The sequence below is a fragment of the Cetorhinus maximus genome, chromosome 12 (assembly GCF_964194155.1).
Source record: "Cetorhinus maximus chromosome 12, sCetMax3.hap1.1, whole genome shotgun sequence".
Lineage (NCBI taxonomy): Eukaryota > Metazoa > Chordata > Chondrichthyes > Lamniformes > Cetorhinidae > Cetorhinus > Cetorhinus maximus.
The window spans coordinates 125516089-125535943 of NC_135890.1; the positions used below are offsets into that span (position 1 = coordinate 125516089).

At 44.8% G+C, this 19855-nt stretch overlaps 2 protein-coding genes across 2 annotated transcripts in view; both read right to left on the reverse strand.

The window, feature by feature from the left end:
- eif2b1 (eukaryotic translation initiation factor 2B, subunit 1 alpha) overlaps positions 1–14217 on the reverse strand; it is a 1065098-nt gene extending 1050881 nt beyond the window's left edge. Inside the window, exon 1 of the mRNA XM_078554612.1 lies at positions 14182–14217. Coding sequence (XP_078410738.1) covers positions 14182–14202 — 21 coding nt within the window. The 5' untranslated portion in view covers positions 14203–14217. The remainder of the gene's footprint in view (positions 1–14181) is intronic.
- The window catches only part of ncor2 (nuclear receptor corepressor 2), a 278572-nt gene that overhangs the window by 93809 nt on the left and 164908 nt on the right, over positions 1–19855 (reverse strand). The window contains exons 18-21 of the mRNA XM_078554604.1: positions 16095–16237; positions 12840–12984; positions 11017–11464; positions 5684–5804 (exon numbers count right to left, since the gene is read on the reverse strand). Coding sequence (XP_078410730.1) covers positions 5684–5804; positions 11017–11464; positions 12840–12984; positions 16095–16237 — 857 coding nt within the window. The remainder of the gene's footprint in view (positions 1–5683; positions 5805–11016; positions 11465–12839; positions 12985–16094; positions 16238–19855) is intronic.

Here is a 19855-nt window from a genome sequence, read left to right on the forward strand (position 1 = left end):
GCGATACAAAGCTAAAACAGCCAGATGCACAGACGATCCCAAGGTGATTCATGAGGTCGAGGTACCACATCAAGAGGAAACCCAACAACGCTTCTTGGGAGAGTTCAAAGATCAGGGATTTTTGTTCTGGAACACGGACATCTCGGTTAATGGTCATCTCACAAACTTCAAATTGGACACAACAGCCAGTGTTCTGGTCCTCTTGGATAAGGAACGGTGGCTGGGACCCTCTGGCTCCAAACAACAAACACACCACTCTATAGAGAAATCTGATTCTGGTTATAGGCTTGATTCTGGAACCATTAAGGTATGGCAGAAAAGAGATCTTTGAAGTCATGTATGTCACCAGTCTTTTTCTCATCTGAGCAGAGATACCTGCATTACTCTGAACCTTCTTAAGATGGCAGATGGCATCAAAACAATCTCTGTTGTCAATTACACAGAACTGCAAGTTCCCGACAGCCCCAACAGAAAAGATACTCTCGAATGAGACTTCAGCTCAGAATTGTCTTCAGTCTTTGCAGAGCCGGTTTGTCCATTTTCTTTACAGGTGCCAGAATCTCCTTATTGTCAGGCCAGCCAACCACTCAGATGGTTACCATGGCACCTAGAACAGAAGACAGCCAAGAGATGAACAGTAGCAAGAAGAGCCTCAGTCTCCAGCTCCGACATCTGTTGGCAAGATACCTCAAGACACAACACAGGTGCTGCAACCTCCAGCCAGTACAACTGTTAGCCAAACGATGCTGGAACAGAGAAGCAGTCATCAGCTGAGTGAGACAAGGAAGCAAACCAATGAGAATGTCATTGCACAGAAAGCTAAGCTGCCAGGTGAGCCCATTGACAAGTCATACCCACACAATGGGAAGAGACGCCTTCCATCCCAACATGCATTATGGAGAACCGCACTTGGAAGGAAACAAAACAAGCATGATAGGTGTTCGTTCTCCCAGTAAGGAATGGGGCAAACCAAAGACCATCGATAACACCAGATGGGAGGAGAGAAGGAGCGGTTCAACTCCAAAGAACTGAAAAAGAGAATTAAGATCAACCGACCGAACGCCAGAATGACCACATCCAAAACAACCTCTGATTCAACAAGGTTTACCCAGTACAACCAAGTCTACCACTCCTCCAACTGTTGTAAAGACAAGATCTGGAAAAATTATAAAGCCTCCAGACCACCTGACCCTGTAAACAGAAACTTGATGGGGAGAGAAGAAGTAGCAGAAGTAATGTAAATATGTTGGGTGAACAGAAATGCATTGTAAATATGTTGGATAAAGACTTGGGGGTTGGTGAAGTATAGGGATTTGGCATAGATAGGGTTAATGTGGGTCTGGGTACTGGCCCACAGTGTGATGTAAAGGAACACATGACCTAAGTCTGGAGGACAGTTTTGTACTGGACAGAGACGTGTGTAGAGGCAAACATGGAGACAGCTCCTAGCTTAGACCTTATACTGTATATAAGTACATTGTTACTTGTAGTGAATAAACACTTACTGTTAAACTATACAAGACTCAGGGCCCCTGTGTGAGACCTACTGAACTACACACATCTTACAACAAATAGGGATCAAAAAGGGGATTTACAGATGGAGGCAGGGAGCACAGCTGAGGTATTAAATTAATACTTTGCAACTGTATTTACCAAGGAAGAAGATGTTACCCAGGCCATGGTGAAAGAGAAGATAATTCCGACACTAGACAGGTTTACAATTGATAAGGAGGAGGTATTGGATAGGCTATCTGTATTTAAAGTTGACAAGGCACCGGGACCAGATGAGATAAATTCAAGGATACTGAGGACAGTGTGACCAGAAATTGTGAAGGCACTGGCCATAATTTTGCAGTGTTCCTTAGACTCGGAGTTGTGCCAGAGACCAGGAGAGTTGCAAATGTTGCATCCTTGTTCGAAAAAAATTGTAAGGATTAACCGTGCAACTGCAAGCCAAACAGTTTAACTTTGGTGGCGGGAAAGCTTTTAGAAACAATAATACCAAGACAAAATTAACTGTCACTTGTGGATTATTAAGGAAAGCCAGCACAGATTTGTTAAAGGCAAGCTGTGTTTATTTAACTTGTTGGCGCTTTTTGGTGAGGTAACAGAGAGCGTTGCTGAGGGTAATAAGGTTGTTGGGATGCACAGGGACTTAAAAGACATTTGATAAAGTGCCACATAACAGGCTTCCCAACAAAGTTAAAGTCCATGGAATAAAAGGGACAGTGGCAAATGGATATGAAGTTGACTGAGTGACAGGAAGCAGTTTTGCTGAACGATTGTTTTTCAGACTGGAGGAAAGTGTATAGAGGCTTCCGGTATTAGGATCACTTATTTTCTTGATCTATATTAATGGCCTAGACTTGGTATGCATGACAAAATTACAAAATTTATAGAGACACAAAACTTGTGAGCTGTGAGGAAAATAGTGATAGACTTCAAGAGGATATAACAGGCCGATGGAATAGGCAGACATGATGGATGAAATTTAATGCAGAGGTGTGAAATGAAACATTTTGGTAGGCAGAATGAAGAAAGACAATACAAAATAAAGGGACAATTCTAAAGAAGATACAGGGACAGAGGGACCTGGGTATATATCTACACAAATCATTGAGGTGGCAGGACAAGTTGAGAAAGTAATAACGCATACAGGATCCTGGGCTTTATAAATAGGGGCATAGAGTACAAAAGCAAGGAAGTTATGATGAATCTTTATAAAACACTGGTTTAGCCTCAACTGGACTATTGCGTCCAGTTCTGGATGGCGCACTTTAGCAAGGATGTGAAGACTTAGAGAGGCTTTAGAGAAAAGATTTACGAGAATGATTCCAGGAATAAGGGACTTTGGTTAAAGGGATAGATTGGAGAAGCTGGGGCTGTTCTACTTAGAGAAGGTTGAGAGGAGATTTGATAGAAATATTCAAAATCATGTGGAGTCTGGCCAGAGTCAATAGGGAGAAACTGTTCCCAATGGTGGAAGGATCGAGAACGAGAAGGACACAGATTTAAGGTAATTGGCAAAAGAACCAAAGGCGACATGAGGAAAAACTATTTCACACAGCGAGTGGTTAGGATCTGGAATGCACTGCCTGAGTCTGGAGCAAGATTCAATCGAGGATTTCAAAAGAGAATTAGATCATTATCTGAAAAGGAAAAGTTTGGCAGGGCTATGGGAAAAAGGTGCCGGTGTGTGTGTGTGGGGGGGGGAATGACAACTAGGCGAGTTGCTTTTGCAGAGGATCGGTAGGGAAATGAGGACTGAATGGCCTCCTACCATGCTGTAACCATTCTATGATTTTTATTAAGTAAGCCTAGCTGTGGATGATATGATTGGGGACAGGGAATGAGCTGAGTGAGTGACAGCATATCACCCCTGCTAAATGATTAGAGTTAATAGATGATACAGGAAAGCAAGGAAATTCAATTTGAACCCATTCCACGTAGTTAAGAACAGAGAACATCTGGTGAAACAGAGCAACATAGAGACTGAGGCTGTCAGTGGCAAACTGCATGATAATAATGTACCGAAATCATTCAAATAAAGGAATGTCCACAGCTGAGAGAATTACAACAGATTCGCCAGATTATTCAATTCCTAATGTTACATAATAAATTTCATAACATTTTTTTGGTTTATTGTAAAGTAGGTTTATGGGTGTGAGTATAGATGGTTTTGTCTGTGTGACTTAATTACAATTGGAGTCAGGTGGACTGAAAGCTTTAAATTATCAAAAGAAGTTAGGTGTAGAAATGTACTTGAAATGCTAATGAGTAAACATGGATGCTGTCTTTGTATGTAAGATGTAATGGGAATTTGCATTTTTAGATAAGTGAAAGGATTGTTTGAATTTCAAAGGGATGTTAGTCTGTTTACAACTAGCCAGATAAGCAAGGCTAAGGAGTGTGTTTATTTTTCCCAAAGGTTACTGACAATATTGGCAACATGAAAATTTTTATATTATGGGAAAGGTGCAGTCCCAAAGATATATGGAATAATGGAATTTACATATTAAAGAGAGAGAAACGAATATAAAAGAGAATGAAAGGTTATGTTGGGCAGCCATGTAAGACCTAATAGGAAGGTGTGAAACAGCCTTGAAGAAGCCTCCAGCCATTTTATGCATAAGTCTGTTGTGTCCAGTAACTAAAGTTGGAGAAAGCCATTTAGAATTCCACTGTCAAGTGGGTTCTGTGTTAACTTGCTGTTTTTTTAAAATCTAAAATCTATTTTGGACTGTTGTCTTGAAGGAGGTGCCTAACTGGGAGTCAGGTTAATTAGGAATTTTAGATTTGTTATAGTATTAAGTAATTGTAGTCTTATGTGTATGCTTGAAATCTTTTATTTTGTTAAAAAATATTGTAATTTAATTTTTTAAATCTCCAAAGGTCTTAGTGGACTCCTTACTTCTGAATTCAGTACACACATCTTTGCGTAATAAATACAAATTGCAAAACCACTGATAGCGTAGCCAAGTTTTCCTTGTGGATTTGGTCTGCCTGGCACACATCATCTGCCACATCATAACACTAATGACACTAACGAGCCATAACCTTTAGAGAACTGACTTCCTTCAACACAGCTAATAGCCGAGATCCACATTTAACCGGAACACTTTTTCTAAAATTGGTTCCGATAAAGAGTTTGTCAGTTAATAATTATTCTCATTGATGAAACATAAATGTAAAAAGTACAGCTTTGGAATTCCTGTGTAATCATAGAGGGGTAGAGGAATACCATGGACACTCAATCCAGAATGAATTCTGAACCCTGTGGCCACGAGGAAATCTGGTCTGTCACTCAGTTTCCACATTTTCCTTCCTAATTGGTGGATCTACCTGAAACTCTTTCAAAGTTCGGTTGCTGCCACTTATCTGTTGATGGATTGACAGTAACGGTGCTCTGTAAAATGGCCCTCATGATTCTCCAGCAGAGATACCACTGGCCATGGCATTACTAATGACCATTTATCTATGAGGGCAGTGAGCAGAGACCAGGTCCCAGCCACAAGAGAGTGGAGAGCTAATCAGCAATGTGAGGGCAATTTCTATAGCAATACACTGGAGACAATGCCCCCTAACACCCTCAGTCCAGGCAATGGAGGCTGAGGAGAAAAAAAACATCTTTAAAATTCTCTAAAACATCCCAAGGGGCCTTAGCAAAAACTTTCATACTGAATCATGACAGGTGATATTAGGATAGGTAACAATCAGCTTGGTCAAAGAGATTAGTTATAAGTTGTGAATAAAAGAGAGGTAAATAGACGGAGAGGTGTAGAGAGTGAATTCCAGAGTGCGGAGCCTAGAAGTTGAAGGCATGGCCACCAATGGTGGGGCGATTAAAATCGGGGATGAACAAGAGACCTGAATTAGAGGAGTGCAAGGATGTCAAAGGTTGTGAGGCTGGAAGAGATGACAGAGATAGGAAGGACAAGGTCATGGAGGAATTTGAAAACAAGGATGAGAATTTTAAAATTGAGGCATTGCCGGACTGGGAACCAATCTGGTTCAGCAAGAGGAGGTCAGAGAGGAGGTGATAGGAGAACAGAACTTGATGTGAAGAGCTCATGTTTACAGTGGATAGAACGTGGGAGACCAGCCACGTGCGGGTCAGAATGGTCGAGTCTAGAGGTAACAAAGGTGCAGTTAATGGCAGGTATTCCTAAGGTCAAGTACTCACCATGGGTGGGATGGTTGCTGCCTGTTTCTTCAGCTTGTCAATGTCCAGTGGTTTCTGCGGCAGACAGGGCATCAACCCAGCACAGGTAGAGTTTAATAAGCATGGCCTGGGAGACAGGACCCTGAACACAAGGACAAACACAATCTGCATTACAGCTTTCAGCTCACAGACAGCTAAATGAAGATGACATTGTCCACAGGTAGGAATCACATTCGAAAATAAGAATCACTGAAGCATCTTTCTCCTTAAATTCCTGAAGGGCACCTGATCCAGTAGAATCTGTTTGTCCAGTGCATCAGTTTGCTGTGTGGTACCACATGGTAAAGGTGAGTTTACCCCACCATCTGACGGTGAAAGCCCAGCTCACTCACTCACACAGCAGACACAGCACCAGTAATATCACTGATTCCAGCTCACTCACTCACACAGCAGACACAGCACCAGTAATGTCACTGATCCCAGCTCACTCACACACACAACAGACACAGCACCAGTAATGTCACTGATCCCAGCTCACTCACTCACACAACAGACACAGCACCAGTAATGTCACTGATCCCAGCTCACTCACACACACAACAGACACAGCACCAGTAATGTCACTGATCCCAGCTCACTCACACACACAACAGACACAGCACCAGTAATGTCACTGATCCCAGCTCACTCACACACACAACAGACACAGCACCAGTAATGTCACTGATCCCAGCTCACTCACACACACAACAGACACAGCACCAGTAATGTCACTGATCCCAGCTCACTCACACACACAACAGACACAGCACCAGTAATGTCACTGATCCCAGCTCACTCACACACACAACAGACACAGCACCAGTAATATCACTGATCCCAGCTCACTCACTCACACACACAGCAAACACAGCACCAGTAATATCACTGATCCCAGCTCACTCACTCACACACACACAGCAAACACAGCACCAGTAATATCACTGATCCCAGCTCACTCACTCACACACACACAGCAGACACAGCACCAGTAATATCACTGATCCCAGCTCACTCACTCACACACACAGCAAACACAGCACCAGTAATATCACTGATCCCAGCTCACTCACACACACACAGCAAACACAGCACCAGTAATATCACTGATCCCAGCTCACTCACTCACACACACAACAGACACAGCACCAGTAATATCACTGATCCCAGCTCACTCACTCACACACACAACAGACACAGCACCAGTAATATCACTGATCCCAGCTCACTCACTCACACACACAGCAGACACAGCACCAGTAATATCACTGATCCCAGCTCACTCACACACACAGCAGACACAGCACCAGTAATATCACTGATCCCAGCTCACTCACTCACACACACACACACAGCACCAGTAATATCACTGATCCCAGCTCACTCACACACACAGCAAACACAGCACCAGTAATATCACTGATCCCAGCTCACTCACTCACACACACACACAGCAAACACAGCACCAGTAATATCACTGATCCCAGCTCACTCACTCACACACACACAGCAAACACAGCACCAGTAATATCACTGATCCCAGCTCACTCACTCACACACACAGCAAACACAGCACCAGTAATATCACTGATCCCAGCTCACTCACACACACACAGCAAACACAGCACCAGTAATATCACTGATCCCAGCTCACTCACTCACACACACAACAGACACAGCACCAGTAATATCACTGATCCCAGCTCACTCACTCACACACACAACAGACACAGCACCAGTAATATCACTGATCCCAGCTCACTCACTCACACACACAGCAGACACAGCACCAGTAATATCACTGATCCCAGCTCACTCACACACACAGCAAACACAGCACCAGTAATATCACTGATCCCAGCTCACTCACACACACGGCAGACACAGCACCAGTAATGTCACTGATCCCAGCTCACTCACTCACACAGCAGACACAGCACCAGTAATATCACTGATCCCAGCTCACTCACTCACACACACACACAGCACCAGTAATATCACTGATCCCAGCTCACTCACACACACAGCAAACACAGCACCAGTAATATCACTGATCCCAGCTCACTCACACACACAACAGACACAGCACCAGTAATATCACTGATCCCAGCTCACTCACTCACACACACAGCAAACACAGCACCAGTAATATCACTGATCCCAGCTCACTCACTCACACACACACAGCAAACACAGCACCAGTAATATCACTGATCCCAGCTCACTCACTCACACAGCAAACACAGCACCAGTAATATCACTGATCCGAGCTCACTCTCACTCACACACAGACACAGCATCAGTAATATCACTGATCCCAGCTCATTCACTCACAGCAAACACAGCACCAGTAATATCACTGATCCCAGCTCACTCACTCACACAGCAAACACAGCACCAGTAATATCACTGATCCGAGCTCACTCTCACTCACACACAGACACAGCACCAGTAATATCACTGATCCCAGCTCACACACACACACACAGCAAACACAGCACCAGTAATGTCACTGATCCCAGCTCACACACACACACACAGCAAACACAGCACCAGTAATATCACTGATCCCAGCTCACTCACACACACACACAGCAAACACAGCACCAGTAATATCACTGATCCCAGCTCTCACACACACACACAGCAAACACAGCACCAGTAATATCACTGATCCCAGCTCACTCACTCACACACACAGCAAACACAGCACCAGTAATATCACTGATCCCAGCTCACTCACACACACACACAGCACCAGTAATATCACTGATCCCAGCTCACTCACTCACTCACACAGACACAGCACCAGTAATATCACTGATCCCAGCTCACTCACACACACACAGCAAACACAGCACCAGTAATATCACTGATCCCAGCTCACTCACACACACACACACAGACACAGCACCAGTAATATCACTGATCCCAGCTCACACACACACACACACAGCAGACACAGCACCAGTAATATCACTGATCCCAGCTCACTCTCACACACACAGCACCAGTAATATCACTGATCCCAGCTCACTCACACACACACAGCACCAGTAATATCACTGATCCCAGCTCACACCCACACACACAGCAGACACAGCACCAGTAATATCACTGATCCCAGCTCACTCACACACACACAGCACCAGTAATATCACTGATCCCAGCTCACACACACACACACACAGCAGACACAGCACCAGTAATATCACTGATCCCAGCTCACTCACTCACACACACACACAGCACCAGTAATATCACTGATCCCAGCTCACTCACACACACACGGCAAACACAGCACCAGTAATATCACTGATCCCAGCTCACTCACACACACACACACACACACACACAGCACCAGTAATATCACTGATCCCAGCTCACTCACACACACAGCAAACACAGCACCAGTAATGTCACTGATCCCAGCTCACTCACACACACACACAGCACCAGTAATATCACTGATCCCAGCTCACTCACACACACACAGCACCAGTAATATCACTGATCCCAGCTCACTCACTCACTCACAGACACAGCACCAGTAATATCACTGATCCCAGCTCACTCACACACACACACACACACACACAGACACAGCACCAGTAATATCACCGATCCCAGCTCACTCACACACACAGCAAACACAGCACCAGTAATATCACTGATCCCAGCTCACTCACACACACAGCAAACACAGCACCAGTAATATCACTGATCCCAGCTCACTCACACACACACACACGGCAGACACAGCATCAGTAATGTCACTGATCCCAGCTCACTCACAAACTACACCTATTTGCCCTGATTATTCAATGCCACCTTCAGATACATTGCAAAGATTTTCATCTTTCCAAACTACGAGCTGGGCAGAACGTCATTAACACAACCGATCGAATCGAAAGATGGAAAGACTTGCAATTCTAAAGCACTGTTCATGATCTCAGGGTGTCAGTACAAAAAGACTGTGCAGCCAATGAACAACTTTCAAAGTGAATGTGAATGAGATAATCATCTATTTCAGTTATAGTGATCAAAAAGTAATTATTGGCCAGGACAATGGGGAGAACTCCCCTGAACTTCTTCCAATAATGGTTACATGTTATTTTACGCCACCTGAGAGGGCAGACAGGGCTTGGCTTTAATATCTCATGTGAAAAATGGCCCTTCCGACAGTGCAACGCTCCCTCAGTACTGACCCTTTATCAGTGCGGCACTCCCTCAGTACTGACCCTCTGGCATTGCAGCACTCCCTCAGCACTGACCCTCTGACAGTGCAGCGCTCCCTCAGTACTGACCCTCCGGCATTGCAGCACTCCCTCAGTACTGACCCTCCGACAGTGCAGCGCTCCCTCAGTACTGACCCTCCGACAGTGCAGTGCTCCCTCAGTACTGACCCTCCGACATTGCAGCACTCCCTCAGTACTGACCCTCCAACAGAGCAGTGCTCCCTCAGTCCTGACCCTCTGACAGTGCAGCCCTCCCTCAGTACTGACCCTCCGACAGTGCAGCTCTCCCTCAGCACTGACCCTCTGACAGTGCAGCACTCCCTCAACACTGACCCTCCGACACAGCAGTGCTCCCTCAGTACTGACCCTCCGACAGTGCAGTGCTCCCTCAGTACTGACCCTCTGACAGTGCAGCGCTCCCTCAGTACTGACCCTCCGACAGTGCAGCGCTCCCTCAGTACTGACCCTTTGACAGTGCAACGCTCCCCCAGTAATGATCCTCCGACTGTGCAGCGCTCCCTCAGTACTGACCCTTTGACAATGCAACGCTCCCCCAGTACTGATCCTCTGACAGTGCAGCACTCCCTCAGTACTGACCCTTCGACAGTGCAGCGCTCCCTCAGCACTGACCCTCCGACAGTGCAGTACTCCCTCAGTACTGCAATGCGAATTTCAGCATGGATTCTAAGATGAAGCCTATGCAGTAAGACTTGAAGCTCTGCCTGAATCAGGGACAGCAGTGCTGCCCACATATACCAATAATCAGGCTGGCGCCTAAATGAAATAAATGGCACTGTGGTCAGTTGACTTTTGTCACTCTCCCTCTGATCATTCCAAACTAGAAATGATAACAATCTATCCCAATGTAACAGCAACAAACTATCAACCTGTGATCAATGATTAATATAAACCTCTTTCCAAAAGGTCTAAACCTGAACTGTTGTCACAGGGCCTAATGCCTGTACCGCCACAGTCTCATTAAATGTCCTGTGTTTGCTGTCGACTCACTGATTTCCATGGACAGTGCATCGTTATTGAGACTTGTGTTCAGGCAACGGTTTACAGACTGATTCTTACCTACTTGGATTAGAAGCGTCTTGATCCTCTGCCTCATCAGCACTGCAGGTAGCACTGGAATCATTGTTACTGTTCAACCTGCCTTTAGTCTCTGTCTCTGCCACTTTGTCCGATTCTGCTTTTGGGATCTGTGTGGTTTCCTCATCTGAAATTCCTGTTCTTTCTTCACTTTCCAGTTTCCCATCCACAGATGGACAATCATCACTTGTTCTGTCCTGTGGCTGCTCAATTTTGATGCTACCAACCTCAGTTTCTTCATTCTGCTTCTTGTCATGGTTTCCCTCAGAATCGACCTGTTCCATGGAATGCTCCAGTTTGCAGTCAGCATTCTCATCTTCCTTGGAATCATTTCCTCCTGTTTCTTCAGGATTAGCTATGCTTGAGCCTCTGTTTTTATTCCCTGATATTGGTGAGGGAACACTTTCTGTTTCTGAAGTCTTGTTATCGGCTGTTCAAAGCAAAGAGAACGTCCAGTCAGACTGCACCAAGGAAAGAACTTACATTTCTATAGTGCCTTTCACCAACTTGGACATCCCAAGGCACTTTGCACCCAATAAAATACATTTGAGTCTAGGCGCTGCTATAATGTAGGAAACGTGGGAGCCAATTTTCACACAGCAAGATCCCACAAACAGTAAGCGCATGCTCCCTTGTTCTGGACTCTCCCACCAGAGGAAATTATTTCTCTCTACCACTCAGTCAAATTGCGTCATTGTAAAACACCTCAATTAGATCACTCCTCAATCTTCTACTGGAGAAAATACAAACCAAGTCTGTGCAACCTGTCCTCGGAATTTAACCCTTTTAGCCCCGGGATCACTCTGGTGAGTGTGTGCTGTACCCCCTTCAGGCCAATATCTCCTTCCTGAGGTGTGGTGTGCCCACAACTGAACTCAGTTACTCCAGATGGGGTACGTACAGAGCTCTCTATCATTGTAAGAAAACGCCCACTCCTTTGTACCCCCAAGAGATAAAGGCCAACATTCCGGTAGCATTTTTAAATCAGTTTCCCTACCTGTTCATTGGGTTTTAATGATTTCTGTATTTGGATCCCGAAATCTCTCTGTTCTTTCACAACTCCGAGTCTCTCAGTGTCATGTGATAATCATAACCAGCTTTTACATAGCAAAGTTTGCCAAAATGCTTTAGCCTTTGAGCGATGAATTCAGACAGCAAACAGGAGAGGGGAGTTAAGAGACTTTTTTTTACAAATTGAGAGCACCAGGGTGAGGTTGGGGATTACTGGATGTCAATTCCAGATTGAAGGATCTGCCAGGAATGCTGGGGATGGGGAGAGGGGGCAGAACAGACTTGCAGGGAGAGTGGAAGGTTAGAAGTGAGTGATTGGGCTGCAGAAGGTCACAGAAGTCAGCTGGAGTGAGGCTTTGGAAGAGCTCCCAGTGTAGGAGGAGATGTTGAGATACACACATTGGGAGACAGTGAGGATCAGATGGATATGCTAATTGATTTACTTTAGCATATGATGCAAGTGGGGGATTAGCCAAAATTGAGAGACTGAGTCTGGGAAGCTTGTGAGGGTAATCTTAAAAGGAACCACTAGTTGTGGAGTAGGCGGAATCAAAATGAGACAAGGCCAGGAGTGTGTGACTCAACTTCCCATTGCATAGGCGGAAAGGTTCAAACTGTCTGATTTATCCTGTAGGGAATGGGGAAGAGATGGGGATTTCTGCTGGGATTAAGAAGGTAATTTTGACCTTGTGAACTTGCACAGAAATCACTATGCTTCCTCCAAGCTGTGAGGATAGATGCAGGGAATCAAATATTGTGCAGCGATTGGCTATAGCCAAGCAATGGAGACAAACCCTCTGCATCTTCGGTCATTTCTTCTTCATCCCCACTCCCTCCAGAAGCTTCCAAATCCTCATCCTCAGCAGCAGAAGATGCTGAGACTTGCTCCCCCTGCGCTGCTGTGATCTTTCTCCTCTTCTTCTCAGCCTTTTCTGCTTCCTGTCAACACAAAATACAAATTCATGAGGGAAATTCCAAATTTAACAGCAAACAGCAGCAGAGAAAAAGGTTTAACCCCAGAAGTCTCAAATATCAGAACTTTCTCTGCACAGGAGCAGGAGATTTGGAGACTTGACACCTCTCAGCGAAACAGCAGAGGCCTGGGATTCAGCTGGAATTGGGGTTAAACCTGGGGGGAAATCCAACAGGTGATAAAATAACTGACTGAGGGTGTCAGGGTGGGAGAGGGGAAATCAAGGGATTAATAGAAATTCCCGTGGTGTTGTGTGAATTTGCTGCATGCTTTCTCTTTAGGCCTGTCCCTTTAAGACCACCAATGAATTAATCTTTGCTAAAATGCAGGTAAATATAACCTACTTCTAATTGTTTATAAATTTCTGGTTGTACATCAGAGAAATACAACATTGTCGCCAGACTTTGCTTCTGTACTTTTTAAACATCAGTAACTTTCTGTAACAGTTTCTACTGTGCCCATTGTGTAATATCTGGAATGTATATAAGATTCTTACTCTGAACATGAAACTAGGCTCAGTCCATGTGTCAATGTTTCTTGGCATTGCTCACACTGTCAGGGGGTACATTGCTTTAATGGGACACTGCTGCCTGCAAAGCTGAATGTAGACATGTGTATAAGATTAGTACGTGGAATTGCTCCATTTTATGCTGTTGCCTGAATGATCAGTTCGTACACAATATGGAATTACTAAATAGAGTCATCTCAGCTCCAGGACATCACTGCAGGAGTTCCTCAGGGTGTATTCCTCAGCCCAACCATCTTCAGCTGCTTCATCAATGACCTTCCTTCCATCATAAGGTCAGAAGTGGGGATGTTTGCTGATGATTGCACAATGTTCAGCACCATTCGCAAATCCTCAGATACTGAAGCAGTCCATGTCCAAATGCAGCAAGACCTGGACAATATCCAGGCTTGGACTGACAAGTGGCAAGTAACATTTGCACAACACAAGTGCCAGGCAAGGACCATTTCCAACATGAGAGAGTCCAACCATTTTCCCTTGATGTTCAATGGCATTACCATCACTGAATGCCCCACTATCAACTTCCTGGGGGGGTTACCATTGACCAGAAACTGAACTGGACTAGCCATATAAATACTGTGGCTACAAGAGCAGGTCAGAGGCTAGGAATCCTGTGGCGAGTAACTCATCTCTTGACCCCCCAAAGCCTGTCCACCATCTACAAGGCACAAGTCAGAAGTGTGATGGAATACTCCCCACTTGCCTGGATGGGTGCAGCTCCCACAACACTCAAGAAACTCAACACCACCCAGGACAAAGCAGCCCCGCTTGATTGGCACCACATCCACAAACATTCACTCCCTCCACCACCAACACACAGCAGTAACAGCGTGTACCATCTGCAAGATGCACTGCAGGAATTCACTAAGACTCCTTAGACAGCACCTTCCAAACCCACAACTGCTACCATCTAGAAGGACAAGAGCAGCAGATACATGGGAACACCACCACCTGGAAATTCTCCTCCAAGCCACTTACCGTCCTGACTTGGAAATATATTGCCGTTCCTTCACTGTCACTGGGTCAAAATCCTGGAAATCCCTCCCTAACAGCACTGTGGGTGTACCTACAGTGCATGGACTGCAGTGGTTCAAGAAGGCAGCTCACCACCACCTTCTCAAGGGCAAATAGGGATGGGCAATAAATGCTGGCCCAGCCAGCGAAGCCCACATCCTGTGAATGAATAAAAAATAACTGGAAGCTCAGGGTCACGCTAGTATAGGTATAGCTAGTGATGCACAGGTTAGGCTTGTATCCACTCGAAATTAGAAGAGTAAGAGGCAGCTTATTTGAAATCTTTAAGGTCCTGAGGGGTCTTGACAGGATGGACGTGGAGAGGACGTTTCTTCTTGTGGGAGAATCTAGAACTGGGGTCACCGTTTAAAAATAAGGGGTCGCTCATTTAAGAAGAGATGAGGAGAAATTTTCTCTCTCAGAGGGTCATGAGTCTTTGGAACTCTCTTCCTGAAAAGGTGGTGGAAGCAAAGTCTTTGAATATTTTTAAGGCAGAACGAGATAGATTATTGATTAAGGGGGTGAAAGGTTATGGGGGTAGGCAGGAATGTGGGGTTGAGGTTACAATCAGATCAGCCATGATCTTACTGAATGGCGGAGCAGGCTTGAGGGGCCAAGTGGCCTACTCTTGCTCCTAGTTCGTATGTTTGTATGAGCTCAGTTCCTGAAAGAATAAAATAAAATGATTAAAGAATTAGATAGGGTAGATGGAAACTTTTATCTGGTGGGGTGTGAAATGCAGAACAAGGGGACATAACTTTAAAATTAGAGGCAGGTTGTACAGGGTTGATGTCAGGAAGCATTTCTTCATAACAAAGATTAGACAAAATCTGTAACTCACTCGGTCAGAAAGTTGCTGAGGCTGGAGATGAATGAAAATTTCAAAATGAAGATCATTAGGTTTTTGTTGGATATTAAGGACAGGTAAATAGAGTGGAGGTGCAGCCTGAATGGCCTCCTCCTGTTCCTGTGTGATGTGTAGTGCTCAGATAGCTGGCGCCTAAGAATCAGATCGAGCACTGAGTTTCAGCTTCTGTCATCAACGATTCTACAGAGGATTTCTTATTTTAATCAGAACATGAGATTTTATGTCCTAGCACCTGCTTAGCATGAGAACAACCAAAGCTATACTGTAATTGCTCCCTGGCCAAATAAACAGCTGACTACTGGTCAAAGGCTGCTTACATTTCAACACCAACAGCAAACTAACAAGACGGTTAACATTTTGGTCAACATTGCACAGTTTAAGAATGCAATTGAAGAATTTTCTCAAGGTCAGCTGGACTTTGTGTGGAGTTAAACCAGAGCTGGTGTGAAGCCATCTGGTGAGAGTGATCACAAACTGTAGCTGAGATCAATTTGGATCTGACCCATGAGTTAGATCCAATTCACAATATACAGTACAGAACTGGACTTCTGCTAATCCTTCATCAATCCTGCCTTTTAGAAGATTTGATTTTCTAGGATTGAAAGCAGAAAGGGACTTGAGCACCTGGGTACATACAGTTCAGATTATTGGCTGCTTTTATTCCTTACCATTCTCAGTCTGTGCTGCTGAAGGAGGACATCCAGATTGTGGCGTCTTTTGTAGTTAAAGTAGAAATTTTTACACTGAGCCTCAGTCTTGGAACTCACCATCTTGGCAATGGCAGCCCAGCCGCGACCATGTTGAAGGAGACCTGTAGGGAATTAATAAATTATCAGAATTTTCAGTGAGTAACATCCCCAGATTTCAGCAAAATGAACAAGGAGGTTGGAGCAGGGATTAATTACAGGTGCTAACTGGGGTCACGCTCAATGCTGCCGGAAGGAGTTTGGAGGTGGCCATAACAGGGGCTAGCAGGGTGCGGGAGGCAGGCTGGGTGAAAGGCCCACCTCAGTGCTCTAGGATCTTGTCCCAGCTTCTAAAAACAAATCAATAAAATACATTTCTCCAACCCTCACTCCTCTCATCTCCTCACCCTCACAGACTCATGTCCCATCCATACCAACCCATACCGCCTCATGCCCCCACCCACCCCCAAGGTCCCTCATACCCTCCATGCCCTTTATAGACTCTATAGACAACCAATTGAAGATTATCAGCCGGGTTCACAGTGTGGCTCGCTTACATGTGCTAGAAATTAGATATTCACACACAGGACCCTGTCTTTTGCTGACAGAAGGAGCCCATCCACACATTTCACCTTTTTTCAATTAAACAAAAGCTTGAGACAGCCATTCCCTGGTTCATTCCCCATGGTAATACCTTGACCAACCAGAGTCAACCTGCCTGGTCTGAATTTGAACAAAAGCTTGGTAGTTAATAGTTCCTTGGTGGATTCTCCACGTCAATGCCTTTACTAATCAGAGTCCACTTGCCAACCAATCAGCACTGTCTTCTCATGCAGTATAAAAATTGTTTAAAAGTTGTATTCTTGCAAATCTATCCTGATGAGTACAAAATGAAAAGCTCCGACAGCATGTCACTTTTCTCAGCAAAACCCAAGTTCTGAACTACCAAACGACTAAAGGAGATATTTCCTGACCTGACTATAACTCGTTCACAAAATGACTAACAGGGTATGTAAGCTGCAACCAGTGAAGAGAAACTGTGAAGAGGGGGGCAGAGGCAGATTCTTCTTCAGGAACAGTCTTGGGACTTGCTCACATGATATAAAGTTGTGAGGCATCAAACAGCTGAGTGGAGACACAGGAGCATGCAGAATGGCTCATTTCCAAAGCAGAACTGGCTTCTCTCAGGAACGGAATTTGCTAGAAATCTGTTTTATTGCACCATGTTAACGTGACTCTGATACTTAAAAGGGAAGATTGAACAAGTCCAGGGAATTTTGGACCAATTAGACTAACAATAGTGATAGGAGAGATAATGGAATCCTTACTCAAAGATGAAATAGAAAAAGATCTAGAAACGGAAGATATAATAGGCAGCACAGGTTCTAAATTGGAAGTTAGTGGGCAGAATTGTTAGGTCGGTGTGCGGGTGGGCGGGCACCCGACCCGCTTGAATGTAAAATAGCGCCTGATGACATCAGGCGAGCGTCCCAACAGAATCCTGCACTCGAGCGATATTTCGGTCGGCAGGCACGTGCAAGTGTCGGAAGCGTGGCCGCTGACAATTAAAGTTGTTAAGGTTCCAATTGTCCCCGATTTTTTGTGGTCCGTCCAACCTTACGGTTGGCGAACGGTCAGGTCTACCAGACGGACTTTGCATTTTTGATTAAACCTCATCCTAGCGCGGGATGAGGTTTCAGTTATTAAATAAAAAATAAATGAAAATGAATGGATAGAGTTTTCATCATGTACATGTTCAGATGACTGATTCTGATGCATGGACATTTTTTCCCGGATTTTAAAATCTTTATTTATTGATTTTAAATTCTTCAGCTCCCTGAAGCGACTCTCTGCCTACAGGGCACTTTCATTCTGTGCTCCCTCGTGCCCACGCTTACACCAGCACCCGCCTCCTCCCACCCTCACACTGGCAGTGCTGAGTATTTCACCGCGCCGTTAATTGGCCAGCTAGCGTGAAATCATGATCGGGGGCCTATCGCGGTTGGCAGTCCGTTCCCCGAACACTCCCGGGCCCGTCAATCGCGCCCGCACACTGACCTAAAAATCCTGCCCTATGTTTGAGTAATCTCATAAAATTCTTTGAAGAAGTTTCAGGGTAAATATGGGTAATACATTAGGCGTATTATATTTGGATATTCAAAAGGCTCTTTCATGGTAGACTGATGACTATGGTCATAATATGCGGAGTCAGGGGATGAGTAGCAGAATAGATAGCAAACTGGCTACAAGTCAGAAAACAGAGTAGGAGTTAAAGGGAGTTACTTGGATTGGCAAAAGATGGAAAGTGGTGTTCCACAAGATTTGGTGCTGGAACCTCTGTTGTTTACGATTTACATATAAATGCTTTGGACCCTGGAATCGGAAGTACATTTTTGAAATTTGTGGATGACACCAAGTTGGGGTCTGTAGTTAACCCAGAGGAAGATGTGACAAAATACAACAAGGCATACATAAACCTGCAGAATACAATTAGCAAATGATCTTCAATATAGATAAACGTGGGGTGTACTTTTTGGTTGGAAGAATGAGAAAACCTCATATTGCTTGGAATAAGTTAACTAAATGTGATAGAGAAACTGACTCATACAGATATATACACAAATCACTAAGGTAGTGACATAAGTTAAGGCTATTTTTTGAAAAGCAAACAAAGCACTGGGGTTCATTATGAGAGATATAGAATTGAAAAGTAGAAAAATTATGTTGCATTTATGTAGAACCTTGGTTAGACCACACTTGAAGTATTGTGAACAGTCCTGGTCTACGTATGATAGAGGCATTGGAGAAGGTGCACCAAAATGATACCAGAAATGTGAGATTATAGCTAATAGGAAGGATTGAATAGGATAAGGCTCTTTTCTCTAGAAAAGAGAAGGCTGAGCATGACCTGATAGAGGATCTTGAGATTATGAAAGGGTTTGATGAGGTAGATGTAGAGAAGCTGTAAAGGCAACACACACACTGATACTAAACAATGCTGGTGTGGAAATCTGCATAACTCCGTCCCTCTCTTAACCCCTCGCTGGGTGTGGAGAATTGCAGAATGTTGGAAGGTGGGAGGGTAATTGCAATGTGGGTTATGGGATTCACTGATAGACACACACTGTTTATAAAAACTGAGAGGACTGGTTTGTGTGGCTCTTTGGAGTGACATGTTCTGTAGTATAAGACACTCACTGCCAACATATCAGAGGCTCTTCACATCCCCTCTTTGTCCAGTTGGAACTTTCATTAACAGATGGAATTAAACACACCAGTGACACATTGCCCTTTTGTCCCTCCCTTTCCACCACTGTGACCCCTACCCTCTCCTATTTCACTTCCCTCTCCATTCAAAGAAATGATTTATTTCCTGGTCGGTTGACCCTCTCTTTCTGTCTCCCTGTCCCATCTCCCTCTCTGTCTTTCTCTCTCACCCTTCTTCCCTCCCCCTCTCTCTCTCTCCGTCCCCCCTCTCTTCCTCTCTCTCCTTGTCTCCCCCTGCCTCCCTCCCTTCGTCTCTCTCTCTCCTTGTCTCCCCCTCGCTCTCCCCCCTCCCTCCACCTCCTCCAACCCCCCTCCTCCTCATCCCCCCCGCCCCCCCTCCCTCTTCCCCTACCTCTCTCTCTACTACAGGGCAGTTCCTCAACAGCCAATAGTTCTTGAGCTGGAACCATCTTCTAGCGTTAATTATACATGAAAAGAGATCAGTCAAACTAACAATCGCTGCCACACACACATAT